At 34.8% G+C, this 24,398-nt stretch overlaps 1 protein-coding gene across 1 annotated transcript in view; it reads right to left on the bottom strand.

Annotated features, from left to right (window-relative positions):
- GLRA3 (glycine receptor alpha 3) overlaps window positions 1–23,310 on the bottom strand; it is a 49,048-nt gene extending 25,738 nt beyond the window's left edge. Inside the window, exons 1-3 of the mRNA XM_042812372.1 lie at window positions 23,226–23,310; window positions 17,985–18,052; window positions 946–1,169 (exon numbers count right to left, since the gene is read on the bottom strand). Coding sequence (XP_042668306.1) covers window positions 946–1,169; window positions 17,985–18,052; window positions 23,226–23,310 — 377 coding nt within the window. The remainder of the gene's footprint in view (window positions 1–945; window positions 1,170–17,984; window positions 18,053–23,225) is intronic.
- Window positions 23,311–24,398: the final 1,088 nt, after the last annotated feature.

Genomic DNA, 24,398 nt, shown 5'->3' with positions numbered 1-24,398 from the left:
ACCAAACTCTTTGTTCCAACGTAAGCTTGACAGTGTGATGCTCACTTGCACTGGTATATTCATACAAGTCACAAACACTGTATTTTTTTTGTCCTGGTATACAGAGTATTCTTTAGAGTCCTGATGTCTCTTCAAAATGTTTCAATTACCCTTTGACGCAGTATGATGTAAAACCAAATGCTAAGTGGAAAAGAGATGTTATATTTTTCAAAATGAATATTTTTTTTTCAAGTAGGCCAAATCTATACCATGACTATAACATTAGTATACTTATATAAAATTAATTTCCCATTTGATTACATTTTTGAAGGTAACTGTAAGAATGATTTTACTGCTGTTATAGTCTAATGATGTCTGTATTAATAGAAGTGGGGAGAAAAGAACTGGAACAATTGCATCTTGTCAATGCTTAGGTGTGATTGCTGCTTACAGCTTCTTAGAACTTTTCAAAAATTTACTTTCCACTTTTCTTCCCACCTCCTGCAGTAAATGAGCTATTCTTAAAACCTCACACTTCAAGTGGCTCATGTTTACGTGTTGGACTGTGACTGCAATATCCAAAAACAGTGAAAGAGAAATTACATTGGATTGTTATGACATTGGAGGCTACAGTATGTAAAGCTCATACATAGATCTGTTCAGACTGTAGCATTCCAAGCATATATATATATACCATGTACCAGTCTGAGTTCTTCTAGGGCTCAGTATCTGTGATTTAAATTGGGAATGATGCTTTTCTTATTATTTTTACTAAAACTACTTCAAATTAGAGATCTCTTTCTATTTTTGCATTAAAAATGAACAGTAATTATGATAAAATTCAATATTCAGAGTTCATGTTTACTTTAGTAATTGAACTGCATGACTAGAAACTGAAAATAGCTGTTAACTTAGATATACTTATGAACTTCTCTATGAAAAAAAATCATGTGATTAGAGACTCACCTGATGGAATAAAGTACATTTCCATTTTTGAAAATTCTTAACAACTTATTATCCGTTGTAACTTCATGAAAGTTGGCACCTTTTTCATTAGCAAAGAACAAATCTGGTTTCCAAATTGAATCCAGCATGGATGGATCTAAGTCTAAAGAGTCATCTGGATATTCACTGTATGCAAGACGTGGATCATTCCAATTCTGACGGAGAAAGATGTTCACTCGGTAATCCTGAATGAAAGAGAAAACAAGCAAATTTTATCAAGCATAGGGATTTAGCTTTTATTTCATTTCTTAGCCATGTAATCCCCTGTCCATCTGTGGATGACAAAAGAATTACTTAGCTGATTGTCAGAATGATACCTATTTGTATCAGTGAGGTCACAGTGGATAAGCATAATTTCAAGATAATTGAAAAAATCCAAAGATAAGGAAATCTGACTTCTATGTAGTCTGTATCATTCCACATAACTTTAAGCCTTCCACAGCGTTTTCTTGAAATGGAAATGACAGAAGCATGCAGAAAGTTTAATGGCATAATCTTTTCCTGTTCAACTTCCCTCTCCTAGATAGTGAGTCAGTCTGTTCAGCTGTAAGGGAACCTCAGTTCACACCTTCTCGCTCTCATCCTTACATATTTTAGACATACCACTTAAGTGTTTCTGTGCCTCAGCTCCCTTCTGAACAATTCTGTGAGAGCAGTACGTTTCTTTGTCTGAGGAGGATGTATTTGTTTCTCTTCTGTTCAGATGTGGTAGAGAGTTTACAAAGGCTACTCCAAAAGCTATACTTCCTATTTCTTCAAGTTGGCCCATCACATCAGAGGCAGATGTTGTTAGAGGGTGGCAGTAGGGATTGAACCTTCCCACCAGTATTCCATGACTTGTTGCTGTGTGACAGATGGCAGCAGAGCAGCTCTCTGACAGAACGGCAACTGAATGGAAGTGTGCATGAAGCAAAGGTGTGTCACTGAATTCCTCCATGTAGAAAAAATGGCACCACAGACATTCACTGCTTGCTGAATGTTTATGGAGACCAAACAGTGAATGTGAGAACAGTGAGGTGCTGGGTGGTGCATTTCAGCAGTTGTGATAGCAACAGTGGAATGAATGGATTTCTTATACAACTAGGGGCTGCTTATTAGGTGTGAAACAGAATAAATGAATATATAGCAAGAAAAGGAAAATAGAGGAAGATAAATGGAGGAATCTATTCCATGTTATGTAACATTGTCAATTTGCCCAAACTGAGTCAAAGTAAATTGTTTTAAATTGTTTCCAGACATTAAGGTGAAAAAAATCCAATTTAAGTTGTACCGAAGCGATTTTTCTTTCCTTCTTCCCTGAAAAGTCTGTCTTAAATTGCCTCTCATTACCAAAAAAAAAAAAAAAAAAAAAGGAAAACCAAGAAAAACCCTTAATCTATTAAAAAGATATACACTTGAATACTACCACATGAAAAAAAAGCATTCATTGATTTAACTTGTAATTATACCTTGTGAACACAGTAGTAACTTGCTTTAAACAAGTAGGGTTGTTTGATGCCAACACAGTGAACAGAATTAAACTGCCCAAATTGATTTGCTTTCCTGCAAGAGGATTACTACATCTGTGTGCTACTTGTACAGAGGGGTAACTCCTAACTCAAATTATTCTGTTCTGAGAAGGTTCTTTTGTGGGGGGAGAGAAGCCATCATTTAAGCTGTGTGATTTCCTTATGACCTCAAGGCTGCCATTATCAAACAGCTGCTGTGACCTGGTTGTGCAGAATGAGGCTGATTTCTGGGTCTGCGCTTGCTCCACTGTCTGTCAAAACTCACATTCACAGAATGAACTTTCTTATATGGTAGGATATTGGTCATCTGCTTCACAGGCACAATAAAATTTACACATGGACATCAAGTAGCTGCTCTTTGCTATTTATACTGAGACCAAGACTGTTATTGGCTCCAGTACAAGTGTTTGATTAGCAATTTACAGCACACAGTGAAATCTAAAATATTTACAGAATATTTTTATTTCTTCTTCTTTATACTGATACACGTAGACTTACATTTCCCTAGTACATGGAATGTGGGATACTTCTAGATTCCAGAGACAGATATATTTAAAAAAATTTCCAAAATATGCACTTTATCTGAGTAATTCAGATTACCTGCTCTTGTAATTTTTGAATACTGTCATTTGGTCCAGCACATTTTCACGTTGTGTAAAATCTAAATTTGTCTTTTGCATAATGAAGTCAATTGATACTTGCTTTATTTGTTCTAGGTCACTATGGAATTTTAACATGAAAATCTGTACTTTCCAAGAAAGTTGCTAGGAGTAAATACAGTGCCCTTATGAGAAATGCCATTCTTTTGAAGAATATTTAAATTTCGACTCATTATGAATTTCAGTTCTTGTTGGTGAAAGTTCTGCCTTGAAAAATACATAAGCTTCTTGTGAAATCATAAAAATCACATACAAAACTGATGTATTTGCTAATGGATGAAATATAAAATGTAAAGACTCATTGGAAAATGTTTTTATAAATTAATTAACTATATGTATTGCAAGCACTTGAAAATCAGGCCCCATCTTTCTAAGTTATACGTGTGCATAGGGCAATAGGTTACAACGGTTATATTTCTGCCTTCCTAGGTTTCTACATCTGTTGCTAACAGCTCAGTTTTACATAATGCTGGAAGAGCTTTTTGCACGTGATGGAGTGGATTAGAATTTACTTTATTACAATAGATGCTGAATTTGATCCTTAGTACCGAAGAATTTATCACAGATCTAAATAGAGCTGTTCCCATTAAAGCTGAAGTCAGGGACAAACTGTAGCAGTGTGAACTGCAGTGAGAGGGCAGATCAAGAGGGAACTGGCAAAGGCATGGTGAAGCAGGGAATGAGATAACTGATTAAAAAATATGTTACAAGAGATTGGAATCAATATCAGGGAAAATAAGACCCAAGCAAATATGAATTGAACAAATGAACATTGTTTTGAATGTTTTCAATGTTTTGAAGCATCTCATAGTAAGCTTAAATTTGTAAGCATAGTGAGGTAATGGTTTTACTGAACTTGTGGATCACCGTATGGGGAATGAGACTTCAAACAGTTGTGTGCGTTTGCAACAGGTTAATTACCAGCTTTCAGCATATTTTCCATTTGTTATTCTAATTCTGATGTAATATTATGGTGAAAAAAGAAATACCGGACTAAGTCCACCACTGGCATATAAAAAGGAAAATGTTTATTTTTGGAACCAGAGGAATGCTGCACACTCCACTACAATACTGACCTTGTTACCATGAGAGGAGAGTAAAAACCTTTTTCCCTTTTTTTTTTTTATTTTTCACTTTCTCATATGAGCTTTCCCCAAAATATGCTCTGGCCATAAACACTGTGGCTAAGCTTTAGGTAGCCAAATTACTTTGACTAAATTGATTGAGTTTCCTTAATTCTCCTTTGCATATCTGAAAATTTCAGACTGGTCCAAAAGCTTATTTAGCTAATGATTTCAATATTTCTTTGATGATATTTCTCAGGTACAGAAATTCAAGTATTTAAATTTAAGTAAGTCCCTCATATCAGTAGGTCATTTTTCTTGCAGGTAACCAATATCATTGCAAAATCAAAAGAGAAGAACCTTTGCATTGACATCTAAGAAATGTAAATATCAGTTGTATTAAAGAACCTGAAGAATTCCCTTGTCTTTTCTCCTTCTTAGTAGTTGAAATTCCATGATTGCTGAGATTATTTCTGGTAAGGCCTCGTCTGTAACCATGCATGTTGAAAGAATAGAATAAGTAGAACATTCACAAAAGAATGCTATAGGACCAGAAAGGATAGCCAGTACAGTGAGGGGGAAAAAAGAAAACTTGATTTCTCTAAAGTGGTAATGCAAAGCTGAACAGAAGACTCACTTGCCCTCCAAAATATGTTGAGAAGGAGATACCAGAGGGGGAAATCAGTTTAAATTAGGGACAAAAATATTTATGACAACAAATTTAGAATAGACGGAAATGGCTCATAATTCAACTTATTCTGCTAATAAACATCAGTGATCTTTTCACTGGTATGATCTATTATTGAAAAAAATGGGACTCCTCCCTAGTTTTAATAGGTCTTTCCAGTATTACAGGTCTGAATTGCAGCAAGGCTAGTAGCAATCTATGGATGTAGGACAGTTCAACTAATGAGTGATAAAAAAACTGCAGTAGACTCCGTGCTCCAGCACTAACTGCAACCCATTAATCTGTCAGAGATTTACAATAGCAGCTAAAGAGAAATTAACCATGATCGCTGAGTACTTAACTTTAATTGACACGTCAAATCTGTGTCAGAGTAACAAGATCTGACTAATGTCAAACATCCCTAAGAACATGCTTTTCTGTACTGAATAGCTACAGGGCATTCATTACAAGAAGCAGTGTAGATACACTGTTGCATATGATAGTTTGTCTGACTCACTGAATCTTTTTGACTATCAGTCTTGTAATAATTCTATGATGGAAATGTTATTTCCAGAATGGATTTGGGGAATGAATAAAACTAAGGATAATTTTCCTGCTCCTGGCATACAGAAACCTGAGTCTGGGAGAAACTGGCATATTTTTTCCTCTCCCTCTTAGTAAGAACTCTGAATTTTCCAGCACTGGAGGATTCTTCCCTCGTTAAGAAGAGTCTTCATATTCCTTAGGAGGAAGACACTTTCCTACTGTTTGCCTTGCCAAGACTGTGACTCTTAGGCCTTTGCCTTTACGATTTGCTGTATGAGGTCAAGTATGCAGTTCCCTATGCAGAGATGGAGAGCTTTCCTGTCTGGTCCTGCCTTGAGTTATGCGGCTAAGCACTTTGTTGGCAATTCACCTCTTTAGATCTGAGCCCTCACAGGCTGAGGATGAGCAGTAACACCAGTCTGTTCTTGGATAAAAGCTGTAATCCTACAGTAATTTGAAAATGATGGTTGCCCTTACCCTCTCCATTAAATAGGACAGGCCAGATGGTTTGAGGATTTGGGTGAAGGCTTCTCAGGAAGCTTTAGCTATTCAGAGCTATTCAGAAAAGATTATTGATGGATTTTGGATCACGATCTCTCTCTTTCTCCATCCATAGGTGTATAAAACCACATTTTAAGCTATTTAATGTTTCAATTTTTCTGAGTTTTTTTTTTTTTTTCTTTTCTTTACTATCAAAACTGCCAAGTGTCCAGGTATCCCATTAATAATTTAGTAAATATTTTAAATTTTATCTAATTCTTTGCAGAATTTGACTCCAATACCTGGCCCGCAATATTTGTATTGAAGTCAATAGAACTAGAACTCACTTGTTGAAGAACTAGATGAAACTAGGACTTTGAAATTGCTGCTTGTAGTATCAGAACTCTTAGATTCCTTTTCAAAATTGAAATTCAGAGTTCAGTGCACTAATCATGCACCAGATATTCTTTCTAAGTTTGTTGCCTACTTTCACATCCATGGATTCTGAAGTAATAAGGATACTATTAATGTTCTTCCTGGAACAAATAAATGTAGCTTGCTTGCTTACCTGTTGGATTGGAATCACTTTCACCATCACTACTAATGGTTTGGAGTGTGTGAACAGTCCTGTCACTACTCTTGTTCAGTCTTCTCCTTACTAAAAGCATGGGTAATTTAGAGGATGCTCATTAGTACAGAGCTTTGAGTCTTTGTAATTCAACCCATAGATAAAAAATAAAAGTATATACAGTAGTTTCTCTGAGGAATCTTTGATTTTTAGATTCTGACTTTCTTGTCTTTATTGTAAAACAGTCAATATTCACTGAATTCAACAGTGCTCTGCAAAATCTACCTGTTTTCCATAGGTTTTGGGCAAATGCATCGGTTTAGTTAATTTTATTTTTATTATTATTAATTTTGTTACTGTTATTATTTCTGATTTATTATGAGTAGTAATGTCCAGATTTAAGTTTCTGTGTCACAAATAATTGTAATATCACAAGTCAAAACACCTGGGTTGTTTACTCTACAAATTACATGCAGTATTGACATATTATATGTTAACCTTTGTCACAGCTCTTACTGTGTTGTAGAATAAATATTAATTGCAGGCTGAATATAATTCTTAAATTCTTAATGGAAGTTGTGTGTTCCCAACTCCTAACATATTACACTAAAATCGCATTTGCGTCTTGTTCAATATAATTGAGTTGTTAAGCTTCAGCTGAGGGGCTTTTAAAATGTTTGCACTTTAAAAGAGCTGTACTAGGGATTAGATGGAAATGGATATGACAATTACATGAACAAACATCATGCTCTAAAACTGCCATGTTTTCAGTTAACAAAATCATTTTCTTCCTTCTCCAGAGAAATTATGTGTCCCTGAAGATGCTTTTGTTATAACACCAGAAGGTATATTTGCTAAATGAGATGATTCACTTGTCCAGATTACCTTTCAGTGCTACATCTTCCGTGTTCTTATCAGTGTATTTTATACATTAGCACTTACAATATCAGTGGTTTCAGTGACTGACTGAATAACAGTTGAAATCTTCACTGAAAATGCGTATTTGAAATCAACTTCTGTTTAATCTCCTCAAGGAAATACAAAGGATCAAAGAGGAATTCCATACTGACTTTCTTCTCAGTAATCCATCTGTTCAGAGCTAAACATGATATTGTCTAGAGTAGGGTATATAGGGTAAAATAAAAAGAACCAACACTGAAGTAGCTTATATCCCAAAGCAGTGTCTGCTAACTCCAGAATGTTAACTAGGATTAAAATTAGCTGCATGAAGGGATCTAACTCTAATTAAAAATAAACTTTTATTTGATATGTGCCATCTTTAAATTTGTTAGTGAGCATGAAGTATGCCAAGAAGTCTGTACAGAAATTCAAGATGTTTTATAGATTCTACACTGACATTATAGTAACACTTAAAAGTTAATTTAAGGTTGAACTGTATTACAGTTGTGGAGAATAGATACAATTTGGTTTGTGCACACAGAGACATGGAATTTGGAAAGTCCTAAGATATTTTCCCTTTCATCTGCTGGTTCAGAAAAAGGCACATCTGCAGTAATTCTATATGTCTATCAGCCTAGATATCCTAGGGTCTTTGGGAAATTAATTCGGCTGTCTGAAAAAAATCCACTTAGTTAAGTGTTGTCTGGTTAAGTCTGGTTAAGTAAGACTAAGGTCTCACCAGATGTGATCATAGATACTGTCCAAGTGTTCTCAGTTACCATGACACTGAAGCAGTTGCAGGAGTTTTGGGGTATATTAAGATACTGGTGATCCTTTATACTCCACATAGTGCAACTGTTAAAACCTCTGTATCAGCTAAAAAATAAAAGGCAAAGTATGTGATTGGGGTAGAACAGAACAAGAAGCCTTTCAACAGGTAAAAATAAGCATTAAACAGGCCCATTTGATACAACCCTTCCAAACTAGATGTGCATGTAACTTAAGAAGGATTTGGCTGGGTGTTACCAAAACAGCAGGAGCTTACCTGCTCAATCATTGGTTCATTCTGTGAAGGAGTAGAGCGCAATGGAATTGCCAGGTCACAGTCTGAACTAATGGTTGAGCACAAAGTGAGAAGGAGTGGCTAACCCAGAGAGCTCAGGTGCAAGCAATACAGCAGAGTGAGCCCTCGTTTAAAGGTTAGCCTCTCTTTGGATAGAGATTGCATTCTTCTCAAGTTATCACTGGTTGTTGGAAGGGGTGAGCCAATTTTCCTTTTTTATTATTGTTGTTATTATTTTTTTAAACCTCCTATTGTTCCATAGGGCTTGTGTATATTTGCATTCTGTTTTTAATTCATTTTCTATATTTTTATGGTTGGTTTGGTTTAAATATTTACACCAAAGAAGCCAAAGGGGTGAGTTTTACTGCTGCGTAAATTGGCAATGGTATCTAGGAGGATTAACAAAAAAAAAAAAAAATCTAGCTGCCAACATAGGCAGGGTCATGTTAATATAAAAAGTATATCTGCTCGCTTCGTGATCTGATTACACTGACATTTAAAGAAAATTAAAGCCTGAATCATGTTGTTATAGTCTTTTGTTCTGCTAGCAGTTCATGATGGCATGTGACAGTGTTGTGTATTCTATTTAGAAAAAAAAGGCATAGACCTTTTTCTTACAAGTTCTTTTAATACATTGTATCATTTTACTGTTTAATTTTAAAGTATCATAAAATAATTAGATTTTTTTCATAATAAACTTTTAGGATATATCTTTGTAGTGTGTGTATGATGTATACAAATAATCAGGGTATGCAGCTTTTCCATGTTGGGCAATTACTTTAGCTATCATAATCAAAAGCTCACACCTACAGTGCGTTATGTACCAAGTATTAAAAATAGGATGAAGATATGAGAACAGAACTGACTTTTTTAGAGATACCAAGATAAGTCAAAATTATTCGTGTGAAGAATTAAAAAACAAAAACAAAAACAACAACAACAAAAAAACACGTTTCATGTAAAAGCATATTGCAGATAAGATACTTCCCAGTACACTTGTACTAGACTCAAGAACAGAAATTAGGAAGAAAATAACAAATTGTAATTCCTTTATTTCCTTAATTCAGGTGCTTTTTACAGTTGCTCTCAAGTCTCTTATCTTTTGGTTCTGTAAAAAAAAAAAAAAAAAAAAAAATAATGTAATACAAATTTTATGTAAATTTATTGTGTTTTTATAATTTATAAATTATGTATTTAAGTATAGCAATAGGAGTTTATAGATTTATCTTCTGTTAGATTTAATGGAAGGTAATGGCAAAATCTACCTGTATCATGGTGAGATTAATTGTGTTAATACACATCTTGAGGTTGTTCAGTGAAGATATTTGCAAAATGGTTTATTTTGGCTTCCCTTGCTATCTTTTTTTCCTTTTACATTAGTATCTGCACCCTTATGCATTAAGAAGATGTGAGAGTTACACAATCATAACTGTAGCTGTAGCCCTGATCCTCATTTGCTATTGCAAAAAAAAAAAAAAAAAAATAGTAACTTTATAAACAGCCTGCCTCATAGAGTGTGAGCAGATCTTTGTAGTGATGCCTCAGTCGTATTTTTCACAGTGTTGACTGAGTAGATATCAGCTTGGAAAGTGGTTATCTTCATAGCTTTATCTGGTTAATGTTGGAGTTCTTATTTACAGGGTACAGTCTTTTAGCAGTAGCTAACCTAACAGCTGCTATTCAAACAATTTAGATATATAAAGTAAAAATATAAAAATAATGAAGGAAATGTTGGAAGGGATAAAGTAATGTCAGATTTTTCACAGTGCGCAGCACAGTGCTGCTGAAGTTGGGTTTTTCATTCCAGTGAAAAGAAAGCAAGAGAAAGGAGCATCAAATGAAACAAGAGATAAGAGATAATAGGAACTTTGAGCTTTTCTGCAACATTTCTAGAGCAAGATCAGATAGGTGCAGGCAAACACAGAATACAGAGAAATAAGCTAAAGGTTAAGTAAAGTTTACATGAGCATAAGGAACCCTCTCTGAGGGCTGTCATATGAAGGAACCCTTAGGCAACACCTGAACAACTGATGAGTGGGATTATAAAGTTAAATCAGCCTGCACTGATGATACAAAAGGGCCTCTCCAGTCCTTTTCTTACTGATAATTACAGTGTGTGGTTGTGGGAAAAAGAAATTGTGATCTATTTCATTTAAGGTGTTCAGTTTTCTGTATAATACAAGTGATTTGACAAATCTGCAAGAATGTTTGTTATAATGGATCAGAGAGAATGAGCAACAGTATTCTCTGCAGTATTCATGGAGGATCTGATTGTGACACCTATCTTGGTAAATATATATATTTTTAGTAAAAAACCAAAGCGGTTTGTGTGAGTGATATGTAGAGGCTGAATTTTCTTATGCTTAGGGTACTAGGGCTGCTGTAGACCCGGATTCATTTTCTCTGCAAATAAGGTAAAAAAAAAAATGTTTGGAACTAGTTTCCCTCATAATTAAGAACTTAAGAAAAACATGAGTTGGTATGTAAGTGCAAGGCTAGCACTGCTGCCTATTCCAGGAGTGAGTGAAACAAACTCTGGCTGAATTGTTCTAACACACTTACAGATTTGGGGCATGAAGTTGGTATGGATAGATATTTCTTCCAGGCCAAGGAAGTCAAAGCAGCAGATACTGTATGAATCCAGCAGTAGATGAAAAGAGAGATGGATTTTGTGAATGCTGAGTTCAGCCTTAAGCACTAGCTGGAGGTAGTGGAGTATTAGTATTTTCCTGGTTATATATGACAGCTAGGACTGTAAACTGTAAACTACTGGTTGCTTTTAATGAAAAATCTCAATTTTTCATTGTGGAAACCACGTGGTACATTACACTCCTGAATTATCTTTTTAAGGCGTCTTTCAGCAAAAAGAAGTATGCTTTTATTCTCCTTGTGCCAATTATATTGCTGCTGTCAGTGCAAATACTTGTTTGAACTTAAGATCTCTTCACATCTATGAATTGTTCATGCAAAGAATATAATTGTTTTCACTTGTTGCATTGCATTCATTAGTATAAGATGCACACTGCAACTAAGTTGAATCATCTAAAGCTATCAAAAATATTCAGAGTATTTTCAAGCAGAGTTTTATCATTGCGGTATCATTTACTCTAGACTGTAACTTCACAGTCAGTCTAGAGATGCTGACTTCATGCAATAATGAAAAAATCATAATCCACTTCCTCATGAATTGGATTATTTAGGGCAAGTTTTGAGACCTCAAAACAGGCCTTGTAGTTTTCCCAGTATTTTCTAAAAGAGATGCTCTCCATTAGAAGGTATAATTGCAATTTATTGCCAGAGTATTCAGCAGAATTTGGCCTCAGGATGCTGTCTAAAATAAACCTGGCACCTGGTCTTCAGTTTGCTTGTTGCTGGTTTATGGTGACAAACAAGAAAAATTAACTGAATGCTGTTCTTTAAGGCAAAATTATCTACTCAGATTTTACCTCTATTCATAGTTTATATTTCTGCTTTTCTTTACATCCATATCAAATATACTGCCTTTCAAAAACACAAAATACATTGATATAATCCCTGTAACTAAAACTTTCTTTCAGATAGCTATTTCATACTCTACTATCCAATGGTTAAGCACTACTACTGCCTAATAATTCCATGGAGTGTTGCATTTGGAAACAGATTAAAAGCCACTGTTTTGAAGGACTAGGGAAAGAAGCCTGCCATAAGCTTCTGCAAAGGCATCCATTCTAGCAAAAGGAAAGCTTCTGACCCTTTTTAAAAATCAATTTAATTAGCTGTTTTTACTGTTACATTTAAACCAAATAAGTAACAGTCAAGGTTGTTTTCATTGACGCAAAGCCCATTTGCTGTTCAAATTTCTGGAATTTAATTCTGGAATGGTCCAACCCAGTTGTCTTGATATTTTCATACTGAATCATTCATCAGTCTTAAAAGGAAGCAAAGAGTGAAAATAGACGTTTTCTTTTTCAGAATCATAAGATGAGCTGAAGAAAGCTGGAGTCATCTTCTGAGGAAAAACCCCAGTTATAGTTGCTTACAAAAAATATGAGAGCATGGTTATTTCATAACACAGCAAGAAAAGGTTAGGGAAAGTGATCAAATAATAAAGTCATATTCGTAACCTTTCCAGAGGACAGGAGATGAACACGGTGAAACTATTTTCCTCATCTCCAAATGTTTGAGTAAGAATGATTTCTGATGATAGAAAGGAACTGAATTTTTCCAGATTTAGTAATTCAGCTGCTGATACCTGACAACCAGTGTGTGCGGTATCAGCTGTACAGGTCCCTTATCCAACCCATTCTACTGCTGCATCATCTACTCTATGTTACAATTTCTCTCAGTAAATAAGATACTTCAGCCTCATGTTTCTGTGCAGTGCTCCAACTGGTCTTGTTCTTGATATACTGGTCCATACCATTGCATACTATTTTTCATGCAACTTTGATATCCTAATCAAATAGATAACCCTAAACATGATCTTTTGCCTTAAGCCAAGAGTTAGGAAAAACATCTAATGTTGCAAAATATGCCATATTCTTATTTTTACTGGACTTTAAAATATGTAGTAGTCAAGAAACCTGGGGGATAAACAGTAAATTCCATTCTCTTTACAGGCGCATTTTTGTTACGTTTTATAAACTTTCCATACGTTATGGAAAACATGCTGCAGCCAGGAATGGTTATACGATACTGTCTGTTTAGATAGTTGCAAATCCAGCAGAACTTAAAAGATGCCATGTTCTCCTGACCCCATGAACATAGGTTACAGAGGCACACTGACTACAAGACAAAGGATGTCAAATAACTTGCCTTCAACCCATATGTGAACGATCTCTTAATTTGGCAGAATCAAGTCCACAACCAGTAGACTTGACAGAGGGGAGTTAACTATCAAATATGAGGGAAAATAGGTTTTTGGTATTGATGCTGTTGTAAATTATGGAACTCTAAGGTAGCTTTTTTGTTCACTTATTGGATCAGGCCCTGGACAAGATGATTGAATTGTGCATGTCCCCTCGTCATTGCAAGGGAGCTGGACTAGATGACCTTTAAAGTTCCCTTCCAAATCTAAGAATTCTGTGATTCTATGATAAAATAAGAATTGTGCAGAGTAGATCTTTCTGCCATTCACTTTAGTATTAACACACTGCTATTTCCGTTACACAGAAATTTACAGCATATTTTCACCAAAGAAAAGCAAACATTTCATCATATTTTAGGTAATAAGCTAAATGATTCATTTAAGAAAAAAATTAGTTGGTGGAACTCATCTGCCTTGAACTTTACAACACACCCAAGTGAACACTCCTTTCAAATACTCTATTTAAAGACAACCTAAAACAGGTAGAATAGAACATAAAGAGAAATGCTTACTTGAAGATGAAACCAATAAAATTAGAAGAATAATTGAAAGAGCTTAAAAATGGGTTAATATAAGTTGAAAGCACATTTTATTTGTAAATGCAAGATAATCTTGTTATATCTGAGAGCACAGGAATATATGCCACCTGCTTCTTAACAATGTTCGGCACAACACGTCTTTTCAGGCTGAGTCAAGAAATATCCTTTGGCAGAATGTGGCATGTGGCAGGAAAAAATAACAAACATGCTTTTTAACTTGTTAATTATCTGCATTGATGTCATTTGCTATTACTTTTCTCAGCAAGTGTCCTTTTCAATCAATATGCATTAATCTAAGCATAATAATACATAGTAAATATAGCTGTACTATTGTATCAAGATTGAGTGCTAATGACCTTTAAGACTTATAAATTTTGAGGAATTTGGTCAATCTTACTGGAATGAAAGCAGTAGTTTTGTTTAGTTGGCCCCACAACTTAAGCAAGTGTTCTATAACCACTGCTTTAGTGGTAGCTGCCAGCAATACGTATTAACACTGCTCTTAGAAACAACAGAATTTCTATGCACTGCAAAGTGAAACATAACTCAAGCTACACAGAGAAACTGTAAGCCGCTATAAGTATGTTGTGATAGAAGTTGAAACTTAAATTACAGTGCAACAATAAATAAATTTCTGCAGGATTTAGTTTCCATGTTGCCAATCAATATTTAAATCTACATGGACAAGCAATCTGATAGGTTTCTCAGCTTTTTGAAGTTGTGTGTGCAGATACTTTCCTTTCATCTTAAATAAAAAATTTCTGCTGATAATATTGTGCAATTATATTTAAAAAAAATTGTCTTCCATGTTTTGTTAACATCCTGCTGTTGCTTAGATTTCTAAATCTATAAGTAGAAAAAAAAAAAAAAAAAGAATAGTAACAACAAGTAAGAAGTGAAGGATTGGACCTAGTCACTTACATCAGTAAATGCAGATCAGTAAGAGTTTATTTGGCAAGAGAATGAATGTGAATGCCCAGAGAGGTTGTGGATGCCCATCTCTGGAGGTGTTAAAGGCCAGATTGGATGGGGTCCTGAGCAACCTGGTCTAGTATTAAATGGGGAGGTTGGTGGCCCTGCATGTGGCAGGGGGATTGGAGATTCATGATTCTTGAGGTCCCTTCCAACCCTGGCCATTCTGTCAATATCACTGAGACATATTCAGCTCTGGTGCTACTATTCAGCTCTGTAACACAGATTGTTAAGGCTGGACCCTTGTAGCACTGGTGAGACTGCACATCAAATACTGTGTTCAGTTCACTATAAGATTACTGTGTTGTTCAAGCATGTATGGAAAGATCAACAAAGCTGGTGAAGGGACTAGAATGCAAGTGTTACGAGGAGTGGCTGAGGGAACTGGGATTATTTTCCCTGGAGGAGGTTGAGAGGAGACCTCATCGTTCTCCTTAACTACCTGAAAGAAGGTTACAGTGAGAAAGTTGTCAGTCTCTTTTCTTAGGTGATGATAGGATGTGAAGGAATGGCTTCAAGTTTCATCAGGGGCAGTTTACATTTAGATATAAGGAAACCAGTTTTCATGGAGAGGATGGAAAACACTGGAATGCACTTCCCAGGGAAGCGGTGGAGGTATTTAAGAGACATTTGGATGTTGTACTAAAAGGCATGACAGGACTTGGGTGATGAGTGGACTTAGTGATCCTCAAAGTCTTTTTCAACTTAGATGATTCTATGATTCAAGATATATCAATTATGAAAGTTTGTTTAAAGAGAATTTAAAATTATATTTATTTTTCATTGCCTCAGAGAATTCCTAACATAAATTAAGCTCCTCATATGATGAATTAAAATTAGATTTAATTTGAATCACAGCTTCCTAGTAAGAAGTGGCATACCATTTTTCGTGCTAAAAAGCACTTGATTTGTCTTCTGAGATAGAGAAAAGAAATAACTATAGCCTGTGCTTTAAAGAACTGTGGAAAAAATGGAAAGGCAAAAAGTACCAATTTCAACCATTAACAAAGTGCAAGTCAAATTAAGCTGCTTTTTTTTTTTTTTTTGGACTAGTTGTCTCTCCTGAACTATTAGACCTCACTGCAGAAGAGTAGATGGAGGTGGATGAGTTCAAGACAACCTCTGACAGAAATTTGAGCCCTGCTGTGCACTGTAAGATCCCACTGCACACTGACAAACTTCTTTGTTTCCTTCCATTTTCTTTTTTCTTTTTTTTTCCTGTTTTTTTAATCCATTCTCTTTCTGTAATTGTTTATTGTGTTATTTGTAACCAAGGCAGCAGAGGGAGCTCAAAGATTTTGGTCATCAATAAGAGAAACAGAATCAGAAAGTTAGTACCAAGATCAACTAGAATGGCAGTGAAGAATAGGAACTAATATACAGGCTTCTGTAAGATAATGCACTGTATGCATATCCCATTACTCAGCTGCTCCTTTTACATTCCAGAGAAACTTCCAGATACCACATGACAGGTCCTATTTTGTACCTTTTGCTTCTAAGCTCTTTTGTTTTGTTTTAGATTGGAAAAAGGAGTATTTATCGAGAATGTGTAAGATTTACAAAGATGTCTGAATTATAAGGATTATAGTAAATAACAATTGGTAAAGTAGTGAGAATAGATAAAATTGGTAAAACTGTGGTGAATTTATTTTCCTTCAGTAAGGCAGTACTTCAGGTTTAAAATGATTCAAGATATTTTTAACTGTAATTTTAAGATAAAGGTGCTAACATCTTTTCAGAAGATATTCCTTTTCAGTTCAGCAGAGAAGTAGCTAATAATACATACAATCAAAAGTCCTATCTGCATAAAGGCACTTGTTCTAAAATGTGAGATTTGAGTCTCTAAGAGTTCAACAGCTGCTGACCATAAGCAAAAGTTCTGCACTTAGCAGTCAGTGAATATTACGATCAGAATATCAGCATTATGATGCAACACTTCCCCTAAGACCAAGGTTGTGCTTAATTGTCCACTTTTGGCACACACATTCCCAATAGAGTGAGAAGGTCTCTGGTTCTGAACAACTTTGGTATTTTCTATAATGTACTAACTGGAAATGTTTGTAATGGATCGGGTTGTGCAGCAGTATCTCTCAACTATTTTAATCAATTTGCTTTCAAGGCAAATTGGAAAAAAAATATAATTCCTTTATAAATGTGTAACTATTTCCTAATGTAAATTATTAATATGGTTTTGTATAATGCACAGGTTCCAACTGACAGCTGAAATTAGGAAACGTTTTTAGCTTATAGTTTTGGGTGGTTTTTTTTTTTTTTTTTTTTTTTAGGATTAAATGTGAATTGGTCTCCAATTTCAAAGTACTGTTGTGTGTAGTTAAATGAGATGAACAATATACTAAAGGATGTAAGTAGCCCACAAGCATGCTGCTGCACAATACTGAAGAGAGCCTGGCCTCACTCATTTGATTCTTGAACTTTAGATATTTTTGTAATATTACATGTAAATATATTAAAAAAAAAAAAAAAAAAAAAAAAGTGCTGTAGCTTTTACAAAGAAAAGGCACAGGTATCTGGTGTTACTCTGCCTGGAGAAGAGAGGAGACCTCATTGCAGCCTTTCAGTATTTAAAGGGATCTAAGAAATGAGATGTAGACTGACATTTTACACTGCATGCTAGTGATAGGGCAAGGAGGAAAGGTTTTCCAAACAAATAAATAAAGGAGATTTAGATTAGAGATAAGGAAGAAACTATTTGGTGAGGCACTGGCACAGATTGTCCAGAGAAACTGTGGATGCTCATCCCTGGAGGTGTTCAAGGCCAGGCTGGATGGGGCCCTTGGCAGCCTGATGTAGTAGAAAGCAACCCTACTCATGACAGGGCGGTTGGAACCAGACAATCCATCATTTTCCTTTCAGCTCAAGCCATTCTATGACTCTACTCTCTCTGCACCGTGTCTATTTAAAAACAAAAAAACAAAACAAACAAACAAACAAAAAAAAAATTTTAAACGAAGTATATATCCTCATATGCACTATACGGAGTGAAATTTAAAATATAATTCATTTAACAATTCAAAAATTTAAAAAAAAAAAATTCAATTGCTAAATTAAATGCTCTGTTTTCAGAAGAGGGTTTATTTCACTTAGTTCTGTATTAATAGAAGTTCTATCTTGATTTTTAAATATCTTTAACTTGAACTTTAAACATTTTTTGAGATAGGATATCTCACCATGGTTGTCTCTGCAATGGATCCAAAGCTGTTTATAAATATGTTGCATGTGACATTAACTGGAGGACCTGCAAAAGAGGGAAAGCAAACAAAAAAAAAAATCAGTGTCTATTTCAGAATCAATGCATATTGAGTGATTGTAAAGCAAATTGATGCGATAAACTATTATGAAACAATATTTGTTGATTTAAGAGGGAATAATGTTACATTCAAAACTCATTTAATACAAAATTTGAATAATTTCTGGTATGTAATAGATTATTCCTTTCAATTTTGCTCACAATTACCGTACCAGACTGGCCAGTTTGAGGATTATATACAAAAGAGGAAAAAAAAAAAAAAAAAGACAGCAAAAAATCAACTAAATTTGAAATGTGTATTTTTAATGTGGTTTTTTTTTTTTTTTTTCAAGTGAAAAATGCTTGCTACTTTTTACAACAGTTAGGGGGAAAAGTGACATTCTTCTGTTAAGGCAGTTTTTGACATTATCTGTCATCACTGGTAACTGAAATACATTATTGTTGCTCTTATCTCTGCTACTGACAGGAACAAAAGTGAATAAGGAAGAATGACTTAGATTCTACTCTCATTTCTCTTAAATTCAAAAAATAGTTAAGAATCCATTTAAGCTGAATTTTTCTGTTACCGTGGGTCTTTAGCCTACTGCTGTTCTGCTTTATCTTGCATTTGTGAAGCATCAGTACTGGTAGAGCAGTCATTACAATAACTAAACAATAAGCCATCTCTTCATGGTAAAGATTTTAAATTACTTCTCTGCAAATCTCTGTAAAAATGGCATTGTGACATAGCATCCTAACTTCTCCATTATTTCTTATCAATCTCTGCTTATGTGCAATGGAAACAAGGTTTTTCCATCTTAAGGCTCTTCTGTCACTCTCCTGCACCTTTGTATTCATATATCAACTATCCATTTCAGAACTGGAAATGCTTGTGTTTTTTTTTTTTCCAGTAGTAAACAACCATTAATAATGAAAGATCTATACCTGGTCTTGCAAATAATTATGTAATATTTATTTGTTAAGAGTCACTGAAGTAATAGACTATTATGCCACTGGTGCTTTAGAACTAGTAAAATTTAGTGTGACCAATGAAGTTAACATTACATATTTTAGCAATCAGAATATTCATTGAAAATTCTGCCAACAGGACCATCTTGGAACATCTAGCTTTTATAACAAAACATCGTAACTACTACATGTACGTCAATCATTCTAATGCACAAAGCTACATGTGCGATGCAGAATTTTCAGGTAAAGAGGTATTACTCTACAGTCACTTTGACACTCCAGTCATTTTGCAACTTAGTTAATTGTTTAGAGCAGGTGAGCGTATTTAATAGAGCTTACAATTCAGTAAAGGCATTTATCCATATGCATTGATAACATATAGAATGAACTCCTGAAGATGATGAAGGAAAATAGAAAAACAACAGGGCAGGTGAACAAAGGCAGAGTCACTAGAAATTACTAACAACTGTCAGACAAAATTGTATTTCCTTGCTGTGTAAGATTATTGGATAATTTGATTCCAAGGCAGCTTTCCTTTCTCAAATATCTATGTTGTAATACTTGTCATAATTTCAAATTTGGCATGATATTATCTTGCTTAAAATAGCACTGTTTTGAATTGTAATTTTTCTTTATAAATAATTGCTTTTATAAAGGAAATAAACCCTGATGTATAATTTTAAAAGCAGCATTACAAGAAGACAGTTAATAGCTAGTTTAAAATAGCATAAATAGAAACCAAAAGCAAATCAGAAATGGTTTAGAAACTCAAACAATAAAGTGTTTGAAGACATTCAGTGTTAATCAAATGCAAAACCATCCTTGTTACACGCTTATACTAATGGGCTCTAAATTAATGATTTCTGAGCAGAAAGGAGTAGATGCATTATCAATGGTTCACTGGAAGCATGTTCTGTAGACATTGGGATAGATGGATAGCCATAGAAGTAGATCATGAACTTCCATCCTGAATACTTGAAAATTTCTGTCCACCTTAAAATGATATATTAGGGAGAAAAAAACGTCAAGAAGAAAGTCAAGGTTGACAAACTCTCTAAACTACTGCTGAAAAAAAAAAAAAAACAAACCAGCATAAGTAGATAGCTGGTTTTAACTTTGGGGGAAAAAAGAAAAAGGAATATAGTAAGGAGCAATATATAAACACAAAGTCTGTAAATGTCAAAAGGAATTTTCTCCATTTTTTTTTTAATAAGGCATGTGGCAATAAAGTAGTGACCATATTTAACTGAACAAAAAAATAATACTTTGCACAAGTGCAAAACATCACAATTTTATTGCCATAAAACACTGAGTCAAAAGTAAGTCAGGACCTACGTGAACTTAAGAAGTTCCTAAATCAATGATTTCTGAGTGTTGTTTGTCAATATCAAGGCAAAGAACAAATTACATTTTCCTATATGAAACTGAATGTTAATTTAAAATCTTGTCCATGCAGAAATGTTATTGAAAGGAAAAAAAAAAAAAAAAAAGCAACATAAAATGATTATCTGAAATCTCTTATGTCTGTTCCTTTAAAACTGCTACCAAATTAAAAACTCATAAAGACAAAACTACAGTATTTGTTCTAGGACAAACACAGCTAACGAGAAAGTGGCAAAGTCACTTGAGGAGACACTTATTCTTAGTGATAGATCTGAATCATTCTGGGCAGATTTGTTCAAACTGCATAGCTGTCTAGAAGATTTAGAATGTGCACTTTCTGAAAAAGAACAATGTCAAATTAGGTTTTGTCTCTTTAAATTCCAATAGTTACAAAACAAGGCTCTGAGTCTTCTGAATTATATATTCAAGAAGTACTACACTGAATTCACTAATCTCTAAACATCTGTCTGCTCTTCAGTGTAGTCCCATCAGAAGACTGCATTGTGTCTGTGACAAACTCCAAAATCCAATCCCCAAATCAATCAATCCCTAAACTGCAATCTCCAAATTTTTAGCCCTTATTTGCAGGGCTTCAGGAGACCCAAAAAATGAAGAAAAACTGCTGTGCTTAGATTTTTCTTGAGGTCTTTCATTGCCTCTCAAAGCATTAGCTTAGGTTGAACCTGTAGTTTACATGCTAAGGGGAATAGTATGGAAACAAGGCACAATAATTTTAATAAGGTTGTGATATAACCTGGCAAGTGGCTGAGTATCACATATTGTTCACTCAGCCCCTTTCTCAGTGGGATGTGGGAACTGGGGGAGAGGGGAAAAAGTAGAACTTGTGGATTGAGATAAAACTATTTACTAAAATAGCAAAAAAGATAATAATTATGCATTATAAATATATGCATATAAAAGAATATATAGAAAAAGTGATGCATAAGCAATTGTTTACCATCCCCTGAGCAGCAGAAGAAGGTGATATGAACTCCTATGCCCTTCAAAAATCCTTCTATGTAATGTCATGTGGTATGGGATATCCCTTTGGACAGTGTAAGACAGGTATCCTAATTCTGCTCCCTCTCAGCTCCTTGAGCCCTACACTGTGAATGGCCTTGGCTATGTACAATATTTCTTAGCAGCAGCTATAAACATCAGTGTGCTATCAACATTGTTTTTATCCTAGAATAAAAAAATAGCATAACACCAAACACTCAGGCAAAAATCCATTCCAGCTGAAACTATGACAAGATCAAAAATAAATTAAAAGCTTCTGTTCATATAAGAAAGCAGTTTTAGACGTGGAGTGTTTTGCATTGCTTTGCAAGTATTGTTTGATACACTGACCCTCTGGAAAGCACATCACTGGAATATTCCTCAATTCCCTCAGGTGCTTCAAACAAGCATAGCCTGAGGGACTCATACTGTATAGACGTGAAGGATATTGGTCATTGTTGTAAATCCTTCAGTGAAGTGTTTGAATTCCCAATGCGTGTTTATCTTACTTGAAAAAGATCAGCGGTGGTAATTAACTAAAAATGAAGTATTTCCGGATGTGGTAAATCCTTGATAATGAGTTTATACGTGCAGTACTGACTGTTTATGGCTTACTGGTGAGGAAGTAAGTTGACAAACTACTTACCTTGTACTTTTGAATTATTCTGGGCAAATTTGGCAAAAGTAGCAAATGACAGTGCTTAAGAGTCATTATTACTGAAGTTACTGAGGTGTTGTGATCTCAAACTATAAAGACCAGTGCCAGTCAAAAATTAAGTTGTAAAGGTAGCAACAGATGATTCAGAGGGGGAAGGCTTGTCTGCTCAAAGGGAAAGTTTTGTAGTAAACATAATAAAAAGCTGGAGCTAAGAGAACTCATTGCAATCAAAGCAAAGGGAGAGGCAACTAAGGCAAAATAAGAGTAATATTTTAAATCACAACGGGCTTATTCTTTCTATAAAAGTGTTCATATTTTGGAGAATTTTAAAGACTAGTAGCTTGATATAGATTCAGAATTAGGGCTAAGCATAGTTCCACTACATTACTGGAATTCTGCATTCTGAAAAAAGGTGTCAAATCTACCTGAAATTCCCAGACTGCAAAAGTCAGGAAGTGTAGCGTTTTTGTATTTTTGTTTGTGTAATTGCATGATAACATATCAGGTATGTATGTATTATCTTTCTATGAAATATGCCTGCATTTGAGTAGTATGATTTGTGCTAAAGAACATGCAATATTTGCATTTGCAAACTTTGTACTTCTTACGTGAATCTTCTTTATGATCAATGTCAACAAGGCATATAACAACAGTAATAATTCTAGTTGTCAAGAACTTGAAGTTTCAGAGGAGAACTGAGAAAAGGGTAAAGAACAAGAAGAAATACAGTCCTTCTTGAGGCACAAGAGGAATCTAAAGTTACAGGAGAGTTTCATTATAGACTTGATGACTAAGACAAACTCTTGAGTTTGATTCCGATGTTATGTGCATAATATACTCCTTATATCCAGCATCAGGCAAGTGTTTCATGCAACTTCCTTTCTAGGTTACTTCAGACTACTGTTGTGCTAGTTGGGAATTCAAATCCATTAACAAATATTTCAGGAAAGAGAAAAAAGAAAACTATTAGACAGTCCAAAAATAGTTATAAGACTAAAAATCTGCATTAGTTCAGCTGTGAAAATGATAGGTATAGAGTGTAATACTACTGAAACCGTAATAGAAAAGGGAATTCACTTTAAAAAAGAAGCATATTTCTAGGTTTACATATTCTTTCTATCTTTTTTGTAAGAAGAAATACTGAATTATTTGGAAGTTTACGTTTGAAATTACCTTTGAAATTTGGTCTGATCCTTGCATCGTATCCCGACATCCTACCCATTAGTTTATCCAAGAAATCAGAAGGTGACATTGGCATGCTACGGGATCTTGCACTGTCTGTTTCCTTTGTAGCTACCAAGCTAAGAACAGGTGGGGGGAAGAAAAAAACAACAGAAACAAAACATTTTGTTAGATATTTTGTTAGGAAAACTGATTTTGCAGAGTCAATCACTTTATTCATTTGTGTATGAACAGGAAAACAGCAAAGTTGATACTGCGTTTCATGATATTCAACCTTCAAAAAATAGTAATAGCGAAGAACTAGAAACCAGTGGGTTTTTTATTTGTTATTTTATATGCAAATGTTATTTTTTAGGCTACCTACTCTGTTACTTCTTCCTCAGGACTACTTGAGATTAATTACACTTCTAGTCAACATTTTTTTTTTGAACTATTACCACAGAATTAAAAAAAATATATTAGAGTTATGCATGTGGGATATCATAGTTTGGAATCTGCTCTAAGATTGGTCAGTCTGACTGGGTATGATGTTGATCAGAAGTAAAACCTGTGAGGATCATTCATGGAAAAATACTACCATCGCTAGTTTTTCATCAGTGAATGTTTCATGTTGATATTTAAACATAAACCTACATATCAAACAGTCCCTTGGCAAATGGTATTCCTTTACATTGTCTTAAAGGTTCATTTTCTATTAAAGCAAAAGTGACTGCTGCAGTCGGGAAAAAAACTTACTGAATGAACTATCTTAGGGCAAAATTTTCATCTCAGGGCCACATGGAAAATGTCATCTCCTGTAGCCTCCTCTCCATGTGTGTGCAGAATTCCCACTGACATTCTAAAGTGTGTTCTGCACATGTCAGGAGAGAAGAATATCAGCATTGTGATCAGCCATGTGGACCTGAAGAAAAGGTATTTATTATCATGGAAATCTTACTTAACAGCTGGCAATCATTATAAAAACAACACAGCTAAATATATATGAATAAAATTGTGAGTTGCATTACATAACTAAAGCCACTCCTGGACTTTGGATCCTGCACTTTGGCTGCAACAGCTCTAGATAGCGTTACAGGCATGGGGCAGAGTGGCTGGACGACTGTAGAAGAAATGGAGCTGGAGCTATTGGTCAGTCCTTGGCTAAACATGAGTCAGGAGTGTGCT

The sequence above is a fragment of the Centrocercus urophasianus genome, unplaced genomic scaffold (genome assembly GCF_019232065.1).
Source record: "Centrocercus urophasianus isolate 14NV4802_14NV808 unplaced genomic scaffold, USGS_Curo_1.0 seq_13, whole genome shotgun sequence".
Lineage (NCBI taxonomy): Eukaryota > Metazoa > Chordata > Aves > Galliformes > Phasianidae > Centrocercus > Centrocercus urophasianus.
Note: the sequence above shows the minus strand (reverse complement) of the source record. Positions and strands in the feature narration are given on the sequence as shown.